The following is a 24,423-nucleotide window of genomic DNA, read 5'->3' on the forward strand; positions in this document are numbered from 1 at the left end:
TCTCACTGTGCACCACTGCCTGGCCTATACACGCCTCCTGGTGCTGAGATTAAAGGTGTATACTGACAAGACTGGTCTCTTGGAATTAAAAAAAGTGTTTTGCTTTCATGTACCTACCTACCTGTACCAAGTGCGTATGTGCTGCCTTTTAAGGTCAGCAAAGATCGCCCCTCAAACTGTAGTTAGTTGTGTGCTGGCACGTGGGTGTTGAAAATGAAATCAATCCTCTCCAAGAGCAACAAATACTATTTGTCGCCCAGCCACCTTCCCTATCCTCATTCCTCAGAATTTCAGACAGGTTCTCATGTACCCTAGAATGCCCTTAAACTGGATATGTAAGACCAATCTTGAACCCATTCCTGTTTCTATTTCCCATGTTTGAGAATTACAGGGATGTAGCACCAGGCCATTTTAAATTTAACTTGTTTTACACACAGGATAGAAATCAATGCTGTCAGTCACCCCTCACCATCCTGGACTTTTCACTGAACCTTGTAATTTGGCTAGACCAGTGGCCAGCAAGCTACAAGGATTCACCTGCCTCCCCTTCTCTCTCCAGGGGTGGGATTACAAGTACATGCTATCACATCCAGCTCTTAGAGAAAAACAAACAAAAGAAACCCCCAAACTTGGATCTGGCTAGGTGCAATAGTTCATGCCTTAAATCCCAATTCTTGGAAGTTAGAGGGAGGTGAACTCTTGAGTTGAGGTCAGTCTGGTCTACACAGTGAGTTTCAGGACAACCAGGGCTACAGAGAGAAACCCTGTCTCAATATAAATAAAAAAGTGTTCTGGGATCAAACCCTTTACTAACTGACCAAATAAAACTGTCTCCTCAATCCAAATGCAGTTTTATGAACGTATACTTTTGATCCAAAACACAATGTTCCAAGTAAGTCCTATTTGCTTGCTTGGGGTAAGTTTGGGCTGGGGATGTAGCTAAGTGGTCAAGTGCTTGCCCAGCAAAGCACTGGATGCTAAGTTTCCCAGAACATTAAAACCAACATTAAGGGGCTGGAGAGATGGCTCAGCGGTTAAGAGCACCGACTGCTCTTCCAGAGGTCCTGAGTTCAATTTCCAGCAACCACATGGTGGCTCACAACCATCTGTAAAGAGATCTGATGCCCTCTTCTGGTGTATCTGAAGACAGCTACAGTGTACTTCTATATAATAAATGAATAAATCTTAAAAAAAAAAAAAAAAAAGCCAACATTAAGTAAGCAGGGTGGCACCTTTAATCTGAGCACTCGGGAGACACAGGCAGGCAAAACTGAGTTTGAGAACTGAGTTTGAGGCTAGCATGGTCTATAAAGTGAGCTCCAGGACAGCCAGGGCTACAGAGAAACCATCTCAAAAACCAAACCAACCACCCAACCAAAACACAGAACAAAATACCTTAGAATTTGGAAGTTTACAGTCACACCATCGCCCATCTATCATATGTCGCTGTGACATTACTTTCACTTGAGTTTCATATTCCGTAAATCGAACAAAGCCAAACCCTTTTGAGTGACCAGTTTTAAGATCTTTCTTGACCTAGGAAGAAACACCACACACACAGCCAATCAGAGTTGTCTCCCCACCCCCACAAAACGTCTGAATGGCTCAACTGAAGGTAGTAGGTACTTGGCAAACGTAAGTTAGGTCAAGGCAAACCACAGCAGAGAAGGACTCCTTTACATACCAAACCACTGCACGACAAAGGTTTAAAATGAGTGCAAATCTGGTTACAATTTAACATGGGGAAAGAAAAAAATTTTCCTTTAATATAACCTATTTCCATTTAATGCAGTAGTTCTAGACATTCCATACATAATGCTGCAATCCTTTGTGATCTCCACCACCAAGTTTTCACTGTTACTTTATAACTGTAATTTTGACACTGTGATGTGAACATGATATTCGACCCATGAAAGTTGTTTGCAAACCACTGCTTTAAACCTTCATACAACAGTTCCTGACAATATACAGTATACACACAAAACCAAATTTTACTTACTTTCAGCACCCTATCAACACTGTACAAAAAAAACATTAAACTGTCCGAACTCATGGTGCTAGAGATGGCTCAGTGGTTAAGAGCACTAAATTATGCTTTCCAGGACTCATGTTCAATTCCCAGCACCCACATGGCAGCTCACAACTACCTGTAATTCCAAGATCTGACACCCTCACCCACAGACATATACGCAGGTGAAACACCAATGCACATTTAGGCTGCACAAAGCCAGGCAGTGGGGGGCATCCCTTTAATCCCAGCACTAAGGAGGCAGAGACAGTTTTTGATCAGCCAGGGCCACACAGGGAAAGATAACAAAACAAAAAACCCACAAACCTGTCTGGAAAACCAGATTGATAAAAAGATGGCAGACATACACAGCAGTGCTCACTCCTGGATAAAGAACAGTTGTTTATGAGGGTGGGAGAGATGGCTCAGTGATTCTGACCAGTGTTTTTGATTCCCAGCACCCACATGCTGGCACAAAACCTTTTGCAATTCAGTTCTGAAACTTGAAGCTCTCTTGGCCTCCAAGAGAGCAAGTTCTAAACACAAGACTCACAATCAAGCAAAACATACATAGAACAAAACCCTATAAAGCAGGACAAAGTTTACCTGAACCATAAGAACCTCTCCAAAAGTACTGAAGTAGTCTTTTAGGTCCTGCTCTGTTGTTTTCCAGGGGAGACCCAACACTATGAGGTCAGATGTCTTCTGGACTGCTCTTTTCACTTTCACTGCAGAGGAAGCATCCGCCTCATCCATTTTCCTTTTGTTATCTAAACAAAGCAAAACATAAACACAAATTGTGTTTAGCAGGACTTTAATCCCAGTGCTCAGGAGGCAGAGGCAGGTGGATCTGAGAGTTCAAGCTCAGCCCTATGCTTATGGAATAAGTTGCAGGACAGCCAAAGCAACACAAAGAAACCCTGTCTTCCATCTCAACAACAAAAGAGTACTTCCACTTCAACCTATGAGCAGTGAAGACACTGGAAACTTCAGTAAGCCTCTAAGGACTGAATGTAGCTCAAATGGCAGAGTGATTTTCTGGCACAAATGGGCGGTACTCCCAATCGAATTTTGCATCTTTTACCGAGAACTGATTCTGCATACATAGTGGAATGTGTCAGTGTAGGAGAGGACATCTGTAAGCAGATTCTCGCCTTCTGTCTGGTGAAGCAGGGCCTGCTGTTGTTCCTGGTACCTCGCACCCTTCCCTTGGCTGGCTGGCTCGTGAGCCTCTAATAGCACCGTGACTGTCTTTTATGTGGGTTTCAGAGCTAATAAGGTTGCCAGGTTTGCTCTGCAAGTGTTTTTACTAAATCAGGTTTTGAAATTATGCAAGACTGTAATCATGCATGGTATCTTTCTCAAAAGCTGTATCAAAATAAGAACATTTAATTTTGTGGTATTAAAATATATAACTAAGGGATCACAACCCTCTTCTGATGCACATGTGTATACTCATATAAATCTTTAAATTAAAAAAGGAAACATGTCTTTCTACATGTAAACTGTTTTCTGTGCTCTCCAATCTTTCAGCAATAGAAATTTTGTAGTAAAAATAACAAAATGAGATCCCAGGCCTAGATCTCAGGTTAAAGAATTAAATGACATTTGCTTTTTTAATGGAGATGGGGGTCTCATTACACCAACAAAACTGGTCAAAGAATCCCCTCTTCATCCCCCTGATTATTACAGGAGTATGTTATCTCAAACTACATGCCAGGGAAGCACTGTAGAAGTTGAGTTCCTGGACTATCTTCAGACTTAAAATATTATTACAAATGCCTTGGCCATAAGCTTTGGCTGTTCCCTGATTGGTTTATAACTTAACAATACTGTTTGTTCTAAATTCTGCCACACATGGCAGGTCACCTCTGCTCATGCGCCATGCTCAGTCTTTTCCTTCCTGTTTGTGGGCGCCCAACCCTCTCATGCCTTCTCTACCACCCCTGCCCCCAATCCTTTTCCCTATTGGATGCTGCACTTTCTATTTCCTGTCCTTTTTTTTTTTGTATCTTGTCACATCACTGATTGAAGTTAAACAACACAACAAGTTGCCACTTCACCCAAAAGTGGTGTTTTAACTCTGCCCCTTCTTGACGGCTCAGCAGGTCATTAGCAAAAGGCCCACGGAGTGCTTTTAAAAGGGGACTCTGTTTCCTGTCTTAGCTACAGGCCAATCAGCTTTAATTGATGGGCGCTGCATCCATACAATACACAAGATTCTCTACAAAGCAATCTACCACTGAGCTCTAACCTTCAGCCCCTGTTCATTTCAACATAGTACCTCAACTTTATAGCCACCATAGTCCTCTTACCTGAGCTTTCTGATTTTTAATTTCAAGTATGTGCCAACACTCCCAACCTACACCAGTACCCTTTTAATTCAGGGTAAACACTGAGCTACACAACCAATGACTTAATTTGCACATTGCAAAATCCAAGTTTTTCCCAGCCTAAACAAGATCCCATCTTTAAATGTTCCCGAATTTCTTAGAAATACATCAGTCTTTGCATATTGGCCAAACTTGGTGGGCTGCCTTGGTTCCCCGCTATATACAAATCAGTCGGGTCTTGAACTCATTCCATACCCCAGCCTGGCCTCAAATCCACAATCCTTGTTTTAGCCCCAAATGTTGGGATTACAGGTACAGGAAGGACTGTTACAGTACCACCATAGTAAAAATAACCATTTACTAACTCACATGCATTCATATCCCAACCCCAACACAGGGTCTCTTTTGTAGTCCTGGCTGTCCTCAATTTCTGAGATCCACTTGTCTCTCTGCCCCCTTGAATGCTGGAATCAAAGATGTACACCACCAGACCCAGTTTTCTCATACTTTCAAGAATATCAGTAGTAAGAAACAGAGAAAATCTTTAGTTCTGTAGGAACTCAAAATTTGGGCTAGTGCAACTGATATTTTTTGAGGAGGGAAAAAAAGAGATTAAGAACACTGATGCTGGGGTTGGGGATTTAGCTCAGTGGTAGAGCGCTTGCCTAGTAACCGCAAGGCCCTGGGTTCGGTTCGGTCCCCCGCTCCGGGAAAAAAAGAAAAGAAAAAAAAAAAAAAAAAGAACACTGGTGCTGTTGCTCTTCTGAGGATCAGGGTTTGGATGTCAGCACCCACACAGTAGCTCACAACCATACAGCTTTAGCTTCAGAAGGTCGGATGTCATTCTGTATCAGGTACAGAGTGCCAAGGTGCACATACAACACAATGTTAATAAACATAAATCTTAAAATGATGAGACAAAGATGAGACAGCTGCAAGAAAAAGCCAGGCAGTGGTGACATCTTTAAACCCAGCACTTGGCAGATCTGAGTTCAAGGTCAACCTTAGCTATCAAGTTTAACCATGGAGAAATCCTGTTTTAAGAAACCAAAAAAGAGGGGTTGGGGATTTAGCTCAGTGATAGAGCGCTTGCCTAGGAAGCACAAGGCCCTGGGTTTGGTCCCCCTGGGTCGGGGGGGGGGGGGGGGGAGAGGAACTGGAGGGATAGCTCAGCTGTTAACATTGACTGCTCTTTTAGAGGTCTTGAGTTTAATTCCTAGCAACCACATGGTGGCTCAAACCATCTGTAATAGGCTCCCATGCCCTCTTCTGGTGTGTGAAGACAGAGACTGTGCTCACATATGTCTTAAAAAGAAAAAAGCCTCGAGGAAAACTGGCTAAGCCAAATTCTTTTACAAAACAGATCTTTAAGGCATTTAGTTTTAACCACCTAAAATTGGCAATGACTATGTTCTGATGGCTTAACATTTAAATAGATGCTCCTCAAAAAAGAATCCTGCTTTTCAATTTTCACTTATTTAGACTGCTGACCTGCCAGACTAGTCTAAGCAAAGTTTGTGAAAAGGGCAGGATCCTAGGGGACATTCTTCCAAGGAAGGCCAAACCCTCAGGGATTCTCCAGCAAACATGGATGCCCAGGTATTATAGCCTCACTTAGGATGGCATACATATCTAACCATAGCCAGTAATATGGCAAAACCAAAGTGATTAACCAACCTTTGGGATAGTTGACAACATAGACCAGATTGCCCCAGCCAGCATCTGGGGCATGCAGAATTCCTTCCACCAGTCGGACACCTCTCATACACTGAGACACTGGATTCCGGTAGCGCAGGCCACACGCCCCTGGAAACTGGGCTGTAACTGTGGACAGCAACACTGTCCCATCGTCTTCTGATGGTATTTCAATGGGCTCATCATTCTCATCTTCTGTTACCCGAATATATTCAGACATCTTTGCTTAAATCTCTTAAAGGAAAAAGAAATGATCAAGAATATCAGAGCAATTATCTTTTTTATACTTAGTTACTATCACACCACTTTATTTTTTTCCCATTTCCTGAAAAGAGCACCACCAAAAAATGTTTCGTCATCCCTGGGGGGGGGGGGGTGAGGTGATCGAGGAAAAAATGTTTTCTAAAACAAAAAAATGTGATTTTTGCCGAGCATAGTAACCCACACCTTTAACCTCAGCACTTTTGAAGCAGAGGCAGGAACATATTTTTGAGTTCGAAGCCAGCCTGGTTTACAGAGTTCCGGGGCGGTCAGGACTACACAGAGAAAGCCAGTGGTGGTGTGATGCTGCCCCCATCCCCCCACCCCCGCCACAGTTCACCCATTTTCTCAGGCCTTACTATATGCTTCCGGTGCTAAAGTTGCAACAGTGTTACCATGTGGCCTGTTGGTTACAAAGCCAGACAAAAACAAGGTGTTAAGAACTAAGTATCTGTCCCCATTTTTTCCCCACTGGCAAACACTGTTCTTACCTGGAGTGCACAGATTACAGTCTACAGTATTTTTCGACTATTCTGAACTCATTTCATTAATTCTAAAGCCTGAGAGCCTAAATCGGGCTTAGCACGTGCTTTAAGTGTAAGAAATTAGCAATGCATTCAATTGGCTAAATCTTGACCGTGCCGGTGGAGCACGAAAACCGACGTTCAGAACAGAGACCCCGCAGTTCTATTCCTCATTTTCGGAAAGGTCTGGCTAAACTTGGGCGTCAAGGGAGCAACGACTGATACTCCTTGAGGTAGGCCGCCACTTCCCAGAAGGCCATGCGCGACAGACAACGTTGATTTCTCCCCCACCCCCGCCCTTTCAACTAGGCCCCGGGTGGGGCCGCGTGGGTCCAAGTCCCATAGTGAAAACGGTTAATTCTCAAATGCGAGAACCTTTAAGGACTAGCACTGCTGGGGCGCCGGGGCCGCGACAGACTTCCGCCCGCGGCTTCACAGCCCAGCAGGCCCGGCGCCCCGCTCCGGCTGCCGCCCGCGCTAGGCCCTAACGACGCGGTGGCGCGAGGCCAACTAGGCCCCGCTCCATAGCTCCCTTCCAGCGGTGCAGGTCGTCTCAGGTCTCCCCAAAGCAGCGCCCGAAGCACGCAAGCCGTCCTCGGCGAGCAACTCACCCACTGGGCCGCTGCTAGGAAGCACAACGAAGGATCGAAGACGGAAAGGAACCCAACAACAGCCGAGCTACCGCTTCGTGCCCACAAAATGGCGCTAGGGCCGCCTCCCGCCCTCGCCCGCCTTCGGCCTCTCCCAATTGCTTCCTGTCAGGAGGGGAGCTCTCCGAGAGTCGCCAGAGACGCTCTATCCTCGACGCGGCTCGGATACTAGCAGGCCCTTCGGCGTGCAGAACAGAGGAAAATAATACAGGAGTGAGAGGGTCTAGATCCGAAATGCTGAAAAATGAAGAACAGTGTGGTCTCGTAGGCTTTACGTTCCCCCTACGTCACGTGGAAGATGGCTTCGCCCGACCAACCGCCGGCCCCAGTTGAAGAGCTCGCGCGCGCTGAAAATACGCGAGACTAGCGTAGGCCGGGACTGGAGCGTATGGGCGGGGCTAGGAGGGAAGGGGCGGAGCCAGGGGCCGGCTGGATGCCGAAGGGCTAGTGGGGCTCCCTGAGTACCCTGGGTTTTAGGTCTAAAGGTTAGCCTTCGATGTCTCCTGCCTTTGCTTGTTAATTTCCGACATAGAAGCATTAACTTTGGTCTACAAAATGGTCCCTGTCCTAGGTACTACTTTGTGCCAAGTACCCTTTAGCACGCTCCGGCTCTAGGGGGAAAAAACCCAGAATCTTGTGAATGGCAAACGAGTGTTCTACCATTGACCTTGGGCTTAGCCACCAAATGCTGTTTTAGAGACAAGGACCTCAAAGTCACTGTGTAACCCTTTAACTCGTCACGGCTCCTCCTCCCCCATCGTCAGGCTCCGGAGTGTTGATGTTGCCCTGGCAGACTGTGTGATATTCTTGATACTCTCCTCTTTCAACAAGGGAAGAAACTGAGGCACAGAATTAAGTATCTTGCATGAAATATCCGTGAGAAAGAGGTCCCACTAGGATGAATCCTACAGCAGAAAATATTGGGAGGTTTCCTTATTTCGGTTCCAGTAGACGAGTCCTAGTTTAACTCTGTAAGTCCTGTGTAACTCTGAGGGCTAGCTCTACCACCAAGCCCCAGCTGTAGACTCTTTAGCCAGGATTGAAACTAACTGGTGTATCAGATTCAAAGCTTAGCCGCAAAGGTTTACACAGTTGCTTTGTTTACTGAAACTGGGTCTTGCTGTACAGAACAGACTGGCCTTGAGCTTGCAGTGATTCTCCTGTCTCTGCCTCCTTTCCGGGGCGGGGCGGGAATTACAGATCATCATCGTGCCAAGCTGAGTCTTCCCACTTTAAATTTATAAATGAACTCATTTCCTCCTCACCGGTACCTTGCAAGAAGATGGCATTGCGAGAACAGGTATTAATGTCTGGCCTGGAACTCCCGTTATAGTCCAGGCTGGCCAGGAATTCCTGGACAAACAGTCCTGCCTCAACCATCTGAGTGCTGGGATTATAAGCACAAGTCCTTCCACCCAGTATTATTTATGTTTTGGTTTTGGACTTTTTAAAAACAGCATCTCTAAGTAGTCTTTGGCTGGCCTGGAACTTAATGTGTAGATGAGGCTGGCCTCAAATTTGCAATGCCTGTCCTGCATCTGCCCCTCCAGTGCTGGGATTGCGGGTGTGAGTCACCCAAATGGTTTTTTGTTTGTCTTCTAAGACAGGGTTTCATAGAGCAGAGGCTGGGCCTGACCTTCTGACCATCCCGTTCCACCTCCCAGGTACTGGGATTACAGCCTGTGCTACCATGCCTGGCAAATTCAAGAACTTTAACAACTTAGAACAATGGTTACCTTTTTATTTCGTTTGTGTCCGTGCCTCTGTGCATGAACAGCTGCTCTGTGCAAGTGTGCCTGCTGAGCTATCTACCTGGCACCAGCTATAATTTTTTTAGACAGAGTCTCACTTATATTCCATGTTGGCTTGAATCACAAGCTTTCCCCTGGGCAGGCCTCCAGAGCGCTGAGAGCATAGACATGTATCATCACAGCTGACCTTGAACTCAGTGCTCTGCCTGCCGCTGCTTCCCAGTTCTGGGATCAAAGGCCTATCTGTGGCTCCATGTCTGGCTAGACCTCATTTTTTTACTTAACTAGTATTTTTTTCGTTCCGAGACAGAGCCTCAGGAGGCTCCCGAGGGCTGCCAGCTTACGATATAGCCCTTGCTGGTCTTGGTTGTTTCCACCCTTGCGTACGGGTATTAGAGGCAGGAAGCGCTATGCCTGCGGGGGATTATGGCTATAAGTTTTACGGTTTTGTCTTACCATGTGTGGAGTTTTGCCTCATGAGTGTCTGTGCACTGTGAGCGTGCATGGTGCTAACAGAGCCCACAGATGGTTGTAAACTGCCACATGAATGCTGGGAATTGAACCCAGGTCCTCTGGAAGGGTAGCAAGTGCTCTTGATACCGATTTGCTTTTTGAAAAAGGGTCTTCGTTACTTAGTCTTCATTGGTCTGGAACATTTGGCAACCCTCATTTCTCTGCCTTTGAAACACTTGGGTCACACCTAACCAATCTGTTTGTTGAGACAGGGCATTGGCCTTCTGGTCTACTGGCCTCACCTGACAATTGCTGTTACAACTACCGTACCGAGCTTTCGAAAAAGCAGAACCTGTGCACAGCTTAAACTCCTGGTTAACTGCCTCACCCTGCAGAATTTCAGCAGGTCGGATGTCTGTGCCCAGATCACTTTACTTTTTGTTTGAGACAAGCTCTCGCCAGGTAACCCTGTCTGGCCTGATACTCCCTATGTAGCCTAGGCTATCCCTGGACTCATGCCAGTCCTCTTACCAAAACTTCTCATGTTTTGGGTTATAGGCGTGCCCAGCCGGCTGCTGCTTTGAGATCTCAGTTTTGTGGCGAGACCCACACCTGGGGCTGGTCTAAGTTTCTCAGAATGTACGATTATACATCCTTGTCAAGAAGATGACTTAGGACATGTGTCTGTGTGTCTGTCGATATGTTGACTGTGTCTCAGAGCCATCTCCCACTATACAGCCGCCATTTTGGCTTTTTTGGAAAAAATTTCCTGACTTAAGAGCTTTAGGTCTACTGACAAGTCTTGCCTTGTTACTGACTTCTAGACTGTGTGTGTGTGTGTGTGTGTGTGTGTGTGTGTGTGTGTGTGTGTGTGTGTAATTTCAAGACAAAGTATCCCTGGCTGTCCTGAAACTTGTTCTGCAGAGCAGGCTGATCTCAAACTCAGAGATCTCCCTGCCTCTGCCTCCTGAGTGCTGGGCTTCCATTACTTATTTCCGAGATGCCATGCGTCAAGCCCAAGACCAGCCAAGTGCTTTTGCCACAGCACTATGCCCCAGGCCCACAACAAAGTTTATAACTTTTAAATAATTAAAAATCTTTTTGTTTTTACCCTATGTGTATGTGTCTCTCTGTCTAGCATATATAGTTGGGTGCCCGAGGAGACCAGAAGCATTAGAACTCCTGGAGTTAGAGATAGGGGAGATTATAACTTTTTACTTTGGAAACTTCAGAGCCTGACTTAGTGATACACACTTTAGTCCCAGATCTGGAAACCAGCCTGGTCTTCATAACTCGATCTAGGCCAGCCAAAGCTACATAGTAAGACCCTGTCTCAAAAAGCACTAAAAACTGCGGGGCTGGAGAGATGGCTTTACTGTCAGGAGAATGAATTGTCTACAGCTCTTGCCGTGGACCCTGGGTTCCTGAAATCCAAATCTGGCTTCTCCCAGCTGCTGGTAACTCTCAATTCCAGGTGATCTGAAGCCCTTTTCTGACCACCCTGGGTATCTGCACTTTCATATACAAACCCGCACTCAAACATACACATATAACAAAAGAAAACCCTATAAACAAAAGAAATCCAGACAAAAAGAACACTGGAAGTGACAATCCAATGCATACTAGCATAGCTGCCGCTCATATGTAACATGTAGGGGGCATGAAGGTGTTGGTGCTCATGGATAAACACTAGGGAGGTCTGGAGCACACAAGGGAAGAATGGGTAAACTGTTACCTGCCCGGAAAGCTTGGAGTGGACATGGTAACCTTTGCACTACCTGTGAGACCACATCAGACCAACCCCCTACACCCCCGAGAGCTTGTTTCTCTCAGTTGATCTATAAAACCTATTATGGGGAAGGTGTCATGAGTACTTTTCAAAGAGCCTTATGTATTCCATCTGATCTTTAGCTTAACTTTGTTCCTCAAAGAGATTTGTGTATGCTTTCTTAGATGCTTGAGACAGTATTCATTGTCACCAGAAAAGTTTTGACCAAATTGTGATGTGGATAAATATGCCTAAATAAACCACTCGGGGTCAGACTCTCCTAAGTTTGAACCAATAACTGTCTACTGAGCCCTGTTGAACCAAGCTGCCTTATCTCCCTCTGGTCATCTCTGTTGCCTGCGGAGAGTGCAGAGAACCCTGCAGTAACTGGCTAATATTTTTCAATATCTTCCTATCGGCTTAGGAATGTGTATAGCCAACTTGTGTCACTCTCCCTCCCCCAACCCAGGTCAGATACTTGGAAGTAAGATGTCCATATTGCAACATTCAGCCCCCTTCCTCCAAGCAAGGACATTTTCCTACATGACTTCAGTAACCATATGTAGGAGACGGGCTTAAATAACTTTATGCAGGAGATGGGCTTGGTGGTACAGGCTGTAATCAGAACTACTCAGGAGGCTGAGGCTGAGGCAGGGAAGTGGAGAAGGTAGGAAAGAGAAGTTATTAGTTACCATTTTACTGATTTCCAGACCCACTTAGAGCACCTGGAACGGAAGGACCAGGAGAAATAGCTGAAACAATACCTCATGGCCCTTAGCAACCTGACCACAAATTGTCAATTTACAATCTGTCAACTGTAGCGCTTGCCTTTAAAAACCAAAAGCTCGGGGTTGGGGATTTAGCTCAGTGGTAGAGCGCTTGCCTAGGAAGCGCAAGACCCTGGGTTCGGTCCCCAGCTGGGGGGGGGGGGGGGCTCTGTGAGCTAACTGCAAGTATGTTTCTGTTTGGCTAGCTTGCTCGCCCCACCTTGTGGTTTTAGAATACAAAATGAGGCTGTTTTGGGAGTTATCCAGTCCCAGTGCACTGATGACTCCTGCGTTTGCGCTTTTCTTCTCCTCCTCCTCTGGTTTTCTTACTTGTCTGTTTTATTTTAAAATTTATTCTCTCATTTCTTACATCCAGACCCCCTTTTCCTTCCATTCCTCCCCATTGTTTTTTGTTTGTTTGTTTTTGGAGACAGAGTTCCTCCATGTAAACTTGTAGATTTTTATTTGTTTTTTTCTTTTTTTTTTTTCTTTTTTTCGGAGCTGGGGACCGAACCCAGGGCCTTGCGCTTGCTAGGCAAGCACTCTACCACTGAGCTAAATCCCCAACCCCAGCCTTGTAGATCTTTTTTTTTTTTTTTTTTTTTTTTTTGGTTCTTTTTTTCCGGAGCTGGGGACCGAACCCAGGGCCTTGCGCTTCTTAGGCAAGCGCTCTACCGCTGAGCTAAATCCCCAACCCCAGCCTTGTAGATTTTTAAAGTCATTTTTGTAGGGGCTGGAGAGATGGCTCAGCGGAAAAGCACCTGCTACTCTTCTGGAAAACAGAAGTTTGGTTCGCAGCACCCACTTAAGGATGGTGGCTCATAGCCACCTGTAACTCCAACTCTGACATTACACATATATAAAAAATAAAATGAATCTAAAAACATAACCTGAGCCAGGCAGTGGAGGTGCATGCACACCTTTAATCCCAGCTCTCAGAAGGCAGAGGCAGGTGGATCTTTGAAGCCAGCCTGGTCTACAGAGAGAGTTCCAGGACAGCCAGGGTTACATAGAGAATCCCTGCCTCAAAAAACCAGAAGGAAAAATAGATAATTCATATACATACATAATTTTTGCAAGAAAAGCAATTCATGCAAACACCAATATCAAAATCCTGAATCAAACTAGGCGTGCCTCAATTTGCAATGATCCCCCTGCCTCATCCTCCCAGGTGTTGGCATTATAGGAATATGCCCCTCTTAAAAATTCCTTTTTTAAGGTGATACTGTATTTACATATAACCTATGCGAATGTCCCCATATACTTTAAATCGTCTCTGCATTCCTTACAATACTAATAAAATGTAAATGCTATGTAAATAGTTGTTGTATTGAGTTATTTAGGGAATGATGACAAGGAAAATTTATGTACATATTTAATACATGATTTTTCCCCTACTTTTAAAAAACAGATTTATTTACTTCTGTGTGTGCATGTCTAAGTGTGAGTGAGTATGTGTGCATGGGAGAGGCATGTGTGTACACACACAAGCCAGAAGACTACATCGCATGCTTTCCTCCAATCACTCTCTACCTGATCCCCCCTGGAATCTGGGATGTTCTTTTCTAGCCTAGCAGCCAGAAAGCCATAGCCTTCAATTTCTGCCCCTCTCAGAGCTGGGGTTACAGGCATGCACTGTAAGGCCCCACTCCGAGGTGGGTGTTGGATTCCATACTGTTTCCCCACATTACACAGCAAGTGCTCCTAACTGCTGAGCCATTTCTCTACCTCCACCCTTTTCTTCTTCTGTTTTAAGACAAAATCTTGCTACTTTAGCCCAAGCTGGCCTTACACTCACTATTCACTATGTTGGTAGCTCAGATGTCAAACACACTCCAACCTTCCTGGGTAGTTTCTGTAGTCTTGAAATTACAGGTCTAAGTAATTTCAAATCCATTTGTTGTTATTGATTTAGAGATGGGTCTGATGTAGTCTGGAGTAGCCCTGAGCTCCTTATGTAGCTGAAGATGATCTTGAACTTCTAACCCTCTTCCCTCCACCTCCCAAGTGCTGGGAGTACAGATATGGACTGCAATGCCTGACTGCACACACACACACACACACTCATGCACACACGTGAATTTGCTTGTTGAGACAGGGTTTCTTTGTGTAGCTTTGGCTGTCCTGGAACTAGCTCTGTAGACGAAGCTGGCCTTGAACTCACAGAGATCCGCCTGCCTCTGCCTCCTGATTGCTGGGATTAAAGGCGTGCGCCACTATGCCTGGACCTAGCACATATTTTAAAAAGAGCCAAAGGAGAGACATTTAGATGTTCCCAGCTCAGGGAATGACAAAGCTTTAAAGAGACAGAAATGCTAACTATACTGACTATACTGATGCGTCAGATTGTCACACTGTGTCCATAGCCATCTGCAGTTATTATGTGTCAGGTTAGAAATGGGGACTGAAGATGCAGCTAAGTGGTACAGCACATGCTTAGCACTGTCTGAGGCCCCGTGCTTGATTCATAAATAAAGCCTTCAAGTTTTATTCATTTATTAATTCTAATTGTAACACGCATTGGTGTTTTGCCTGTATGTATTGTGTGTGTGAGGGTATCAGGTCACTTGGAGCTGGATTACAGACAGTTATGAGCCACCACATAGGTGCTGGGAATTGAACCCGGGTCCTCTGGAAGAGTAGTCAGTGTTCTTTTTTTTTTTTTTTTTTTTTTTTTGGTTCTTTTTTTTCGGAGCTGGGGGCCAAACCCAGGGCCTTGCGCTTCCTAGGTAAGCGCTCTACCACTGAGCTAAATCCCCAGCCCCGAGTAGTCAGTGTTCTTAACCAATAGGTCATCTCTCCAGTCCCAGTTTTTTTAAGATTTATTTTATGTAAATTCACGGTCTTGTCTTAAGACATGCCAGAAGAGGGCGTCAGATTCTATGGTTGTGAGCCACCATACGGTTTCTGGGATTTGAACTCAGGACCTCTGGAAGAGCAGTCAGTGCTCTTAACTGCTGAGTCATCTCTCCAGCCCGGTTTTTATTATTATTATTTTTTTCTTTTTTTCAGAGCTGGGGACCGAACCCAGGGCCTTGTGCTTGCTAGGCAAGCGCTCTACCACTGAGCTAAATCCCCAGCCCCCCGGTTTTTATTATTATTATTTTTTTATGTGTATATCTGAATGTGGGTATGTGTTCACAGAGATTAGAGGCAATTATGAGCTGCCAGGTGTGAGTGCTGGGAACTGAACTCAGGTCCACTGGAAGAGATGTGCATTTAACCACTGAGCCATCTCTCCAACCCTACAGATAACAGTTCTATCAGAACAAGGCAGGCTCGCCCATTTGTCTGTCCTCCATTTGTTACATTTAACATTCATATTCATAGTATCATCTTCAAAGCCCAAGTGTTTACTGTGTGTTCTTTACAGCAAAGCTTACCAACCTGTAGTCCTTTACTTTTTTTTTTTTTTTTGGTTCTTTTTTTTCGGAGCTGGGGACCGAACCCAGGGCCTTGGGTAAAACGCTTCCTAGGTAAGCGCTCTACCACTGAGCTAAATCCCCAGCCCCAGTCCTTTACTTCTAACTGCTCACAGCATTCCTGTGGCCCATGCATCCTCTGCTGGTCCCTAGAGTTCCAAGACTGCCACAGAGGAGCAAGGCTCCTTGGCCATCCGGGAGCTACAAGGCTGTGTTCACAGAACCCTTCTTTGGCACAGGAACAATCTCAGCAATTAACGTCCAGAGTTGCTTGACTCTTTACCTCTGTGGAGAAGCTTACTACCATCCGGATGGTCCAGAAAAGAAACCAGAGCGAGCACAGGCTGTGGTCCTGTGCCCCCCAGACCTGAGGCACCTGAGTGCTTGAGGCTGCTGCTTTCCCTGCCCCCTCTCCAGTTCCCCAGCACTCCTCCTCGCTCGTTTCCATCTCCCTAATTTTTGCCATTTTGATGAATGTAAAATGCTCTCTCATAATGTCACTTTGATTTGCATCTCTCTGAAATCTACAGAGGCGGAGTATTTCCAGAATCTGGGTTCTTAACTGTTAATTTGCTTCTTGAAATCAAACTAGTATATATTTTCTAAACGAGGTGGAAAAAGGGTTTTTTTTTTTCTTTCTTTCTTTCTTTTTATCTTTTTTTTTTTTTTTTTTTTTTTTTTTTTTTGGTGTTTTGAGACAGGGCTTCTCTGTGTATCCCTGGCTACCCTGGAACTCACTCTAGACCAGGCTGGCTTCAAACTCAGAGATCCACCTGCCTCTGCCTCTGGAGTGCTGGGATTAAAGGCATGAGTCACCACCACACTGGATTTAAAAAGAAAAAGAGGGGGAGAGGGGGAAAGAGTTTGATAGAGACTCTGATGGAGGCTAGGAGACAGCTCCAGTGGGAAACATCAGATTCTGATTCTGGAACCCGAATTTGAAAAAAAAAAAAAAAAAAGAAAGGAAGGAAAGAAGGAAGGTAGGTTGGTTTGTGGTTTGGTTTTAGTTTTTCAAGACAGGATTTCTCTGTGTAGTCCTGGCTGTTCTGGAACTCAGTCTGTAAACCAGGATGGCTTCAGACTCAGAAACTCGCCTGCCTCTGCCTCCTGAGTGCTGGGATTAAAGGCTGCCACTGCCCATCCACATAAAAAAGCTGTCTGTATCTCTGTACCCCCACACTCCTACAGTGAAATGGGAGGCAGAGACAGGAGCTCCTGGAGGCTCAACAGCTAGGATGCTCTGCCTCACCAAGGTGGAGTGAGAACTCCTTTTTTTTTTTTTTTTGGTTCTTTTTTTTTCCGGAGCTGGGGACCGAACCCAGGGCCTTGCGCTTCCTAGGCAAGCGCTCTACCACTGAGCTAAATCCCCAACCCTGAGAGAGAACTGCTTTTGAAATTGCCCTTTGACCTACACACCCATGCACATGAAGGGATGAAGAGAGGGACAGCGGGAGGTGGTGGTGGCACACACCTTCAATCCCACAACTCAGAGGCATAGATACAATAAAAGTCTGAAGATGACTAAGCCGGCAGTTTGATGTCTGTGATCCCAGCTCTTGGGAGCCTGAGGCGGGCTCCTGATGTGTGTCTTTTGCCACATATAATGAAATAATTAGAAATACAAATGTCCCTCCGCCCAAAATACCTCAGTTGATAGCAAGAGCGAATTATCAGGGGGCTGGGGATTTAGCTCAGTGGTAGAGCGCTTACCTAGGAAGCGCAAGGCCCTGGGTTCGGTCCCCAGCTCCGAAAAAATGAACCAAAAAAAAAAAAAAAAAAAAAGAGCGAATTATCAGATTCACAGCGTCATAGCATCAGTACTTCTGGGTGAAGGCTTGACAGCCACCGTGGGTCACTGCGTTACCCGAAGAGCCCTGATGAAGAACTGGGGCTGTAGCTCAGTGGCAGAGGACTTTGCCTCCTGTGTAGAACACCCAGGTTCAAGCCCCAGTACCAGCAAAAAGCAGACAAAACCAGTGCTAACTGTAAAAGCTGTCTGAGATTCTGTAACGGTCACCTCGGGTCGTGAAAACACATGGATTAGGACCAGTAAGATGGTTCCTCAGGTAAGGAGGCCTGCAGCCAAGTCTGACAGCCAGAGTTCAATCCCTGGGACTCACATGGTGGGAGAGAACCGACTCCACAAATTCTTCTCCGATCGCCACATATGTGTAGTGACACACACACACACACACACACACACACACACTCCACACTAAATAAGTGGAAAAATGAAAGAAGTTACCTGGGACTTCTCTTGGGAGCAAAATAATATAGTGGCTTGTTTGACTTGCTCATAACGTTGTTCATATTGTTGTTCATATTGGAATCAAATGCTAACTTTCAACTCGATGCAAGTGAAGGTAAGAATGTGTCTTCTCGGGGCTGGAGAGATGGCTCAGCAGTTAAGAGCACTGACTGCTCTTCCAGAGGTCCCGAGTTCAATTCCCAGCAACCACATGGTGGCTCACAATCATCTGTAATGGGATCTGATGCCCTCCTCTAAGTGTGTGAAGACAGCTACAGTGTACTCATATTCATAAAATAAATAAATTAGAAATTAAAAAAAAGAACGTGTCTTCGCCCATTCAAGATCAAGAACTCTTGACCTTACACAGATGTGTGCCTTTGAGGGTGGACTCCAGGTTAGATGGCTCTGCGTTAACGTCTCAGAACCTGTCTAGCTCAGAGAAACTTCTGGATGAATGGAGGCAAAGCAAAACCTGGCTCAGGGTGGGCATGTATCTCAGTTGGTAGAGTGCTTGCCTAGCATTACCATGAGTTTAATCCCCAGTATCGACAATAGGGTGGGAAAATATTACATTTCCATATCACGAGTCCAAACGCCCATTTCCTGGCTCCCAGGCTGGTGGTGTGGGTATCCGTCAGAGAAGGCTGCTCGGATATGGATGTAAGCCAACAGAAAGTCTTTATGATCCAGCCGGTGACAACATAGGGCACGCTTTTAAGCACAAGAACCATACTTCAGTTAACAAGAACAGTTAGCCAGAAGCGAAAAGGCAAGGTTGGTGCATTTTGAGACTTTCCCAGGACTATGTGGGCTTTGATGGTTTAGGCCTTTGTTTAGTGGTACTGTCTATGTGCTGTGTTTTACTGCCTGAATGGTACTCCCATCATGGGGTCAGTCCTGCTAAGGTCTGGAGCCCTGTTACATTGAGATGCAATGAGATACTTTGTATATTTTGTAACTGATTAACCAGGTACACATTTGGCAAGCCTAGTGGCAACAGTGATTTTTTCACAGAGATGAGTGAACTTGAGAATGCCCCGGGAGTGAGGCAATTGGAGTTAATATTTTCTTATTACTCTTTGACCTCCAAGTGTTGAAGGAGACCCATGAGCGTGTGGGTGGTTGTGCTTTTGGAAAACCAGCTTTGTGGGTAGTTGAGCCCTTAGCTTAGATGCAATTTCTCATTTGCAAGAGAGGAAGCTGTTCATAAATAAAACCGTGGTGAAAGCCACCCGGGAGCTGTGACTTAGCCAGTTCTTAACTGTTATTGAGGAGAAGCAATTTTGAAAATGTGATGTTTCCCAAATGGAAAAATGAAATTCGAGCTCATTTGTGTAAGATTCCAATGAAACTGCCTTCTCAAAGAATATTCCAGAAGTCAGTCAGTCTCTCTCTCTCTGTCTCTCTGTCTCTGTCTCTGTCTCTGTCTCTCTCTCTCTCTCTGTGTGTGTGTGTGTGTGTGTGTGTGTGTGTGTAGATGTGTGTTTAAAAATGTGTGCCTTTGGGGCTGGAGAGATGGCTCAGCAGTTAAGAGCACTGACTGTTCTTCCAGAGGTCCTGAGTTCAATTCCCAGCAACCACATGGTGGCTCACAACCATCTGTAATGGGATCTGATGCCCTCTTCTGGTGTGTCTGAAGACAGCTACAGTGTACTCAAATATGTGAAATAAATAAATCTTAAAAAAAAAAAAAAGATGTGTGCCTTTAATGTCAGCAGATAAAGGCAGGTGGATCTCTGAGTTCAAGGCCAGCCTAGTCTAGAAAGTGAGTTCCAGGACAGTCAGAGCTACACAGGGAAACCCTGTCTTGAAAGACAATGCAACAAAACAGAACAACAACAACAAAAAACTAATAAAAAAAGACAAAGACAGGTTAAGGCATGTGGCTATTTCTGTAGGGGTGGGTGGAGAGATGTAGGAGGGATGAGGTTTGTGTTGTCAGAAAGGGAAGGCCGTGGCGTTCTTATGTGAGGCTGTTTGAAGTGAGTGCTTCAAGGGTCCCCGTGAAGGGCTACCCAGCTGCATGTCCCAATCTGGGTTGCTTCTGTTTGGTGTGACAAGAACCTCCCATCAGTGTGTAAACAGGGCCTACATGACACGTTTTCAAGAATTACACTGAGGGCAAGGTTCCGTCCATGTCTCCTCAGGTGCCTCAGAATAAACCTGGGTTTAAAGAGTAAGCTGTCAGTGCAGAGTTGAGCTCAGGATATGGTCTAAAAGAAGGGTGCTAAACACTAACAAAGAAGATTCTAGAAGATGGGTACCCAGCTTGGTGTGTTTTGAAAAATTTTTGTAACAAAATGGGGGAAGGGGGCTGGTTAAATGGCTCAGCACATAAAAAAGCACTTGCCACCAAGCCTGATGACTCTTAAATCGCTGGGACACACATGGCACGAAGAGAGAACTGACTCCTGAAAGAGCACTGTGGTGTGCGCACGTGTGCGCGCGCGCGCACACACACACACACACACACACACACACACACACACTCATGAATGCACATGGACACTAAGTAGATGCAGTTATGTTTTATATATCGTTTTGTTTTGAAGACAGGGTTTCTGTGTAGTCCTGCGTCAGTTCCTGCCTCTAGGTTCCTGCCCCCAGGTTTCTACTCTGTGCTCCTTCAGTGATGGACTCTAATGCAAGATGCAATTTTGCTTTTGGTCATGGTATTTGTTACAGCAACAAACAACAGCACCCCCTTTTGTGAGGTCTCAAGGGCATAAAGCAATTAATGTCACCCCAGGGGGCACAAAGCAGGGAGAGGTGTTAACACACATCTGTGCATTCTGGCACCTGGCTGGCACCTGGGTGACTCTTGGCAACCAAGGGAAGGGGACAGGCTGGCCCTTTACTTCTGAGCTGGGAGTGCCACTAGATAAACTCCTCCAGGGGAGGAGGGAGCCAGTGGGCTGAGGATGTGGGGGTCTGTGGCAGTTGTCTGGTAAGTGGCCTTACCCAGGCCTTCCAAGAAGGTCTTATTTGGTCTTCATGGGAACTGAGACACCAGGGGAATCCTGAGCTTCCCTTGTACCCTTTGGAGCAGAAACCAAATATTTCCTTTTAGAATCCAGAAGCTTTGCGTCTAGAAAGGAGGAGGTGGTAGGTGAAGCCTGCTCAGATCTGTGGCTGCTTGGTTGACAGATATGAAAAGAAGGCACCAGATGATCCAGTCTTCTCAGGGGAGGTCCTGGCAGAGTCACTCCCACCTTGCCCAGGCTCCTTGGTTATCCCTTTTCTTTCTTTCTTTCTTTTTTTTTTTTTTTTTCCTTCTGGAGCAAAGCGTTTATTACATCTTGAAGAGGAGAGCTCTTTCTTTCTTTCTTTCTTTCTTTCTTTCTTTCTTTCTTTCTTTCTTTTTTTTTTCCGGAGCTGGGGACAGAACCCAGGGCCTTGCACTTGCTAGGCAAGTGCTCTACCGCTGAGCTAAATCCCCAACCCCAGTTATCCCTTTTCATGGTTTGTCTAGCATGCTCACGACCAGGTCTCAGCCTACACTGGAAAACAGAACAAACCCACTCTGGGAGGAGTGGGGTCTCTGAGGCTTGAAGGTCAGTAGCTGGCGGTTGGCTCTGGCTTCCTTACTGCAGGCCTTCTGTGTGCTGTGTGACATTTGTAGATCTGTGGACAATGAGGGCGATGGAGAAGCTGGGTGGGGGCGGGGGGCAAGCAGGAGGAGGTCTGGGTCCCATGCCAAGAACCACCCACTTCTCATAACTGCTCAGTGTGGGGCTCAGCTTTGGGACACGAAGGGTCAGGTCTATACCCAGGCTGCGAAGGGAAAGTTCTGGAGCTGTAAAAGCCAAGCTGGAATCTCACTCCTAGTGGGGAGGGAGGAGGAGGAGGTGGAGGAGGAGGAGGAGGAGGAGGTGGAGGAGGAGGAGGAGGAGGAGGAGGTGGAGGAGGAGGAGGAGGAGGAGGAAGAGATCCGAGGAAGTGAGGGAAGAGACCATAAGCAGGTCGGCAAGCTGCCCGGGCTCTAGCAAAGCGGGTGTAATGCACTTTTCTGTGTAACAGCACGGATGGGGACGAGGATGACACCACGCAGCCACAGCAGCGTGCTTCTCCTTTCCCAGGTCTCTTCTCAGCCTCTAGCAGCAGATTCACCTGCCCTAGGGGAATCTTTAACTTCAAATGCTTCGCAAACTTACCAGTGGCGATAGTGCTGCCCCCTGCTGGAAGCCGGGGCGGGGGGGGGTGCGACCTCCAGTTAGGTTCGCTCCAGGGACGATGTCACCAGATCGTCTCAGGGTCCCACTTGAAGTTTGAGATAGGGTCTCCTTATGTAGCTCAGGCTGGCCTCAAGCTCCAGATACCCTTGCCTCTGTTTCCAGAGTGCTGATATTGCAGGTCTGTGCCGCCATGCCTGGCTTTATTCTGCATTTTGTATGCAGTGGGTAGGTGAAGTGTAGGCAGTTGAATCTGGCAGAGCTGCAGGCCCAGCTCAGATTACAGGCTAGGGAAAGTGTCTAGGCCAGCGGGTCTCAACCTGTGGTTGGGGACTGAATGGCTCTTTCACAGGAGTTGCCTAAGATCATTGGAAAACGGGTATTTACAATTCATAGCATTACCAACATTACAGTTACGAAGTATCAACAAAAATAATTTTATGGTTGGAGGGTCACCACAACATGAGGAACTGTATTAAAGGACTGACATGTTAGGAAGTACCCACTGGTCTAGGTACTTTTTTGCCAACTTATTCTGGAGGACTGAGGACCTTGGCAATTGATCTGCCTTAGTCTTGGCTCTCAACTCATTTGATATCCAAGAACTGAAGGACCCAGTGAAAGTAACCTTAGATGGAAACCTAGTGTCCTTTCTTTAAAGATTTATTTATTTATCTTATGTATGTGAATACACTGTAACTGTCTTCAGACACCAGAAGAGGGCATCAGATCCCATTACAGATGGTTGTGAGCCACCATGTGGTTGCTGGGATTTGAACTCAGGACCTCTGGAAGAGCAGTCAGTGCTCCTAACCATTGAGCCAACTCTCCAGCCCAGTGTCCTTTCTTATCTTTTGTTCCCCTTAAGTATTCATTTGTTTTTCATGTTTCTGAGTGTTTTGCCTGCATGCCTGTAAGAGCACCAATTGAATGCAGTACCCACAGGCCAACAGATTTCCTGGAATTGCCGCCACGTGGGTGGCTGGGAACTGAACGCTGGTCCTCTGCAAGGGCAGCACATTCTCTTAACCACTGGGCGGGCTCTTCAGTCTCTTGTTTTTGATACAGAGTTTCTCCATGTAGTCCTGAGTGGTCTAAGGATCGGATTCTTCCTGCCTTAGCCTCTGAAGTGCTGGGATTAGAGGTATATGCAGCCATACTTCAAGACTGGAGAGATGGCTCAGTGGTTAAGAGCACTGACTGCTCTTCCAGAGGTCCTGAGTTCAATTCCCAGCAACCACATGGTGGCTCACAACCATCTGTAATGGGATCTGATGCCCTCTTCTGGTGTGTGTGAATATAGTGACAGTGTATCCACATAAATTTAGAAAATCTAAAAGAAAATAACTTCAAACATTGGCATACACAGATGTGTATATTTCCACACATATTTAAATAGGGATTTATGTACATTTTCCGTCGTGGACCATAGAGCTACACACTGCACTACATCTGAAGCCCTCTTCTTTAAAAAAGAACCTAAGTCTTTGTCCGGGAACGTAAAGTAGGAATGTGCCGGCCCCGAGTCCCGAGGTCCTACGATTTATTGTCCAACACTGAAAGAACTAAATTGAAATGTGAACACATTTTAGAGACATTTTATTAAATGTTGTCTTGAGTTCAAAAGAGAAATCCCCAGAGCAGACCCATATACGGTCGGTGCAGAATGCTGAAACGAGTTCCCTTAATGGATGCAAAATTAAAACCACAGCCACAGGTCAGCAAGCAGCCACACTCTAGCTGGGCAAGACTTGCTTTTTTTCTTAAAAGGATATTTTCTCACGTTGCCACCACCTCCCAAGAGCTGAAATTATGGGCATTCATGAGTGCGCCTGCGCATTCATGAGCGTGCCTGGTGTTCCGGAGCGCTAGGCATCAGGGCCACACTTCATGCTGTTTACCCAATTCACATTTTTCTGCATAAGAACAATTCTCATGGCGCTGAGTTCTGAAGCTCCCAGTACTGGCTCACAGATACAGGCACAGACTCCATTCTGAGTGCATTAGAGAACATCCTGGGTTCGTTTGATTCTTTTTGTTTTTGTTTTCCCTGAAGAAATTTAGTACATTTGTGGGTCCAACTTTACATTCTAAAGCAATTCCCTTGCTCCCTCCCCACCCCCGCCCCTGCCATGCTCCGGCCCACCCCAATGACTTCCACTTTCCTCCCCAAAGGAGCGGCTACCTGCACCTCCAAATGCAATGACTATGTCCATTTTGTTTTTATTTTTTTAAGATTTATTTATTTTATGTATGTGAGTACACTGTAGCTGTCTTGTAGAGGGCATCCGATCCGATTACAGATGATTGTGAGCCACCATGTGACTGCTGGGATTTGAACTCAGGACCTCTGGAAGAGCAGTCAGTG

General features: G+C 45.9%; 2 protein-coding genes and 1 non-coding gene across 27 annotated transcripts in view; 1 reads left to right on the forward strand and 2 right to left on the reverse strand.

The window, feature by feature from the left end:
- Tardbp (TAR DNA binding protein) overlaps positions 1-10,776 on the reverse strand; it is a 17,984-nt gene extending 7,208 nt beyond the window's left edge. For 10 of the 25 annotated variants that reach the window (XR_010066366.1, XR_354413.5, XR_010066370.1 and 7 more), the window contains exons 1-4: positions 7,433-7,702; positions 6,019-6,270; positions 2,615-2,778; positions 1,396-1,536 (exon numbers count right to left, since the gene is read on the reverse strand). Coding sequence is in view for 11 of the 25 variants with exons in the window: in XM_006239385.5 (XP_006239447.1) it covers positions 1,396-1,536; positions 2,615-2,778; positions 6,019-6,256 (543 nt within the window). In the remaining 14 variants the exon portion in view is untranslated. Of the gene's footprint in view, positions 1-1,395; positions 1,537-2,614; positions 2,779-6,018; positions 6,271-6,788; positions 7,302-7,432 lie in introns of those variants that run through there. The other 15 variants (XR_010066364.1, XR_354412.5, XR_354411.5 and 12 more) reach the window with 7 other exon arrangements.
- Positions 4,020-4,155, reverse strand: Snora21 (small nucleolar RNA, H/ACA box 21). Its single transcript, XR_005505358.1, has one exon. It is a non-coding gene; the product is annotated as a small nucleolar RNA SNORA21 (small nucleolar RNA).
- A 9,897-nt stretch (positions 10,777-20,673) lies between the features above and the next one.
- C5h1orf127 (similar to human chromosome 1 open reading frame 127) overlaps positions 20,674-24,423 on the forward strand; it is a 35,426-nt gene continuing 31,676 nt past the window's right edge. The window contains 1 exon segment of the mRNA XM_039111358.2: positions 20,674-20,830. Within this exon segment, the coding sequence (XP_038967286.1) occupies positions 20,805-20,830 (26 nt within the window). The 5' untranslated portion in view covers positions 20,674-20,804.

Source organism: Rattus norvegicus, chromosome 5 (genome assembly GCF_036323735.1).
Source record: "Rattus norvegicus strain BN/NHsdMcwi chromosome 5, GRCr8, whole genome shotgun sequence".
In the NCBI taxonomy this organism is placed as follows: domain Eukaryota; kingdom Metazoa; phylum Chordata; class Mammalia; order Rodentia; family Muridae; genus Rattus; species Rattus norvegicus.